Source organism: Habropoda laboriosa, unplaced genomic scaffold (genome assembly GCF_001263275.1).
Source record: "Habropoda laboriosa isolate 0110345459 unplaced genomic scaffold, ASM126327v1 scaffold5496, whole genome shotgun sequence".
In the NCBI taxonomy this organism is placed as follows: domain Eukaryota; kingdom Metazoa; phylum Arthropoda; class Insecta; order Hymenoptera; family Apidae; genus Habropoda; species Habropoda laboriosa.
Window position 1 is genome coordinate 1 of NW_017105403.1, and position 2,090 is coordinate 2,090.

Below are 2,090 nucleotides of genomic sequence, written 5' to 3' on the forward strand. Positions count from 1 at the left end.
TCAGGCGATCATATAATGAAACCATTAGTTATTAACAAATCAAAAACGCCACGCTCATTTAAAGGAATAAACATCAACAACCTTCCCGTTTATTGGATGGCCAATAAGAAGGCAGGGGTTACTACTGCCACACTTTTTAATGAATGGTTTCATAACTTTTTTGTCCCAGACGTCAAAAGGTATTTAAGTAAAAAGGGGTTGCCTTTTAAGGCCCATCTTTTAATTGATAATGCACCAGGACATCCTCAAGATTTACAACACGAAAATGTGCAAGTTGTATTTTTACCCAAGAATATGACTTCTTTATTGCAGCCGTTAGATCAAGGGATAATTTCGACTTTTAAGGCACTGTACATCAAGCGAACCTTCAGGTATATTTTAGAACAAATGGAAAATGATGAATCTCTCCCAATTATGGATGCTTGGAAAAAATTTACAATCTTAAATTGTGTTGTAGCTACGCCAAGGACTTCTGTATGCCCTCCGCCAAGGCCGTGCGAGTCTGGCTATGGTCAGTTCTCGCATCTGGTAGCCAGATTCGCACGAGTCAGGGTTTTTCCTGGCCAGCCAACTTTCACCAGAAAGTTGGCGCCTTTTTTGTTACGCGCGCCTTTCCGCCCGCGCTTTTCGGTAGCGCGGCTTGCTCCCTGCCCTTGTCTAAGGGGCATATAACCCGAAAGACCGGGTTATAGGGTATAAGAAGAGAGTCGAAAACGACGATCGGCAGAACGTTGTGCTGCTCAATCGTTCGCCTCACACCGTTATTTGATTTCATTGTATTCATCGCTTTTACTTGCGGTAGCAATTAATGTTCACGCGTTCCGCGTCTAATTAAAACGAGGTTTGAAAGTGTGTAGAGTACGGCTTTATTAACCTTTGTCTTCTCCTACCCTTCCCCTCAGTGTTAAGCATGTTGGAGTGTCATATACCGAGATTAAGCAATCAACGCTCAATGCCTGCTGGAAAAAATTATGGCCAGATGTAGTTGAAGGTGAAAATTCTAGATTACCATTGGAACATGAATATTCTCAGATAACGGAGATGGCGCATACAACGGGAGGAGAAGGTTTCGAGGATTTTGCTGAGGCAGATATTGTAGAACTAATGGCGGGCAAAGAACTAGATGAGGATGATTTAGTTGACATGGTTAATGAAACAAATGATCGTGCAGTGATCCTGATGAAGAGGAGTCTGAACCAGTTGCGTTCACAGAAAAAGTCATCCGTGAAGGACTTGAATTAGGGCGAAAATTGGGTAATCATTTTCTACAAAATGACCCAAATGTTGAACGAGCTCTCCTATTTCAGCGAGATATTAATAAACGCTTAACTCAATATGAGGAGGTCTATAAAGATTTGATCAAAAACCAAACACAATTGTTAATTACGGATTTCATTACCAAGGCTCGCCGATCTGAAATTGTTTCTAATTCATCTAACATCGAACTTGAATCGCATCAAGTACTATCGAGTGATGAAAGTGACATCATACCAACCAGGAATAAAAGATTAATAGTCTACGAAAGTGATAAGAGTAATTAAATTTTTGGTTAAATTTTTTAATTTATACTTCTTGTTTCTATATGTAAAATGAATTACATACATACACCTTTATATTCTTATCATTTTATGAATAGACCGTTATTTTTATGTTTTTTTAAGATATATTTAGTTTTATTTTACGTTGAAATAAATGAATTTAATTAAATAATTGACTAAATTGTGCCCATTTTTTTTTTTCGATTTACACGGTTTTTCATACAAAAAGCCATGATTTCGATTTACACGGTATTCTGAGGAACCGACCTTCCGTGTAAATCGGGGGATAGGTGTAACGTAATTTTCGATAAGAGAAACTTATGAAGTGTTTATTTATTTGATAGTTATTATGAGTAACGATATACAGTAAATTCTCCACAAGTGTCAGTCAGTTTGGATTCTACAAGTGTCAGTATAGATGGTCCTACGCCTAGGTCTGCGTCATTGCTACGCCTATGTTATCTCGCTCGCTGTCAGTCAAGCGTGTAAAGCTACACCACTCGGTTTCTTTTACGAGATTTCACGGCTCGACAATTCATAATAGAAAAATAT

The 2,090-nt window shown here is 38.3% G+C and overlaps 1 protein-coding gene across 1 annotated transcript; it reads left to right on the top strand.

The window, feature by feature from the left end:
* Positions 1-169: 169 nt before the first annotated feature.
* On the top strand, positions 170-1,242 carry LOC108578269 (tigger transposable element-derived protein 1-like; the record flags this gene model as incomplete). Its single annotated transcript, XM_017941560.1, has 3 exons — positions 170-371; positions 458-511; positions 903-1,242. Coding segments are annotated over 3 exons (596 nt in total), but the record flags the coding sequence as incomplete, so codon positions are not given.
* Positions 1,243-2,090: the final 848 nt, after the last annotated feature.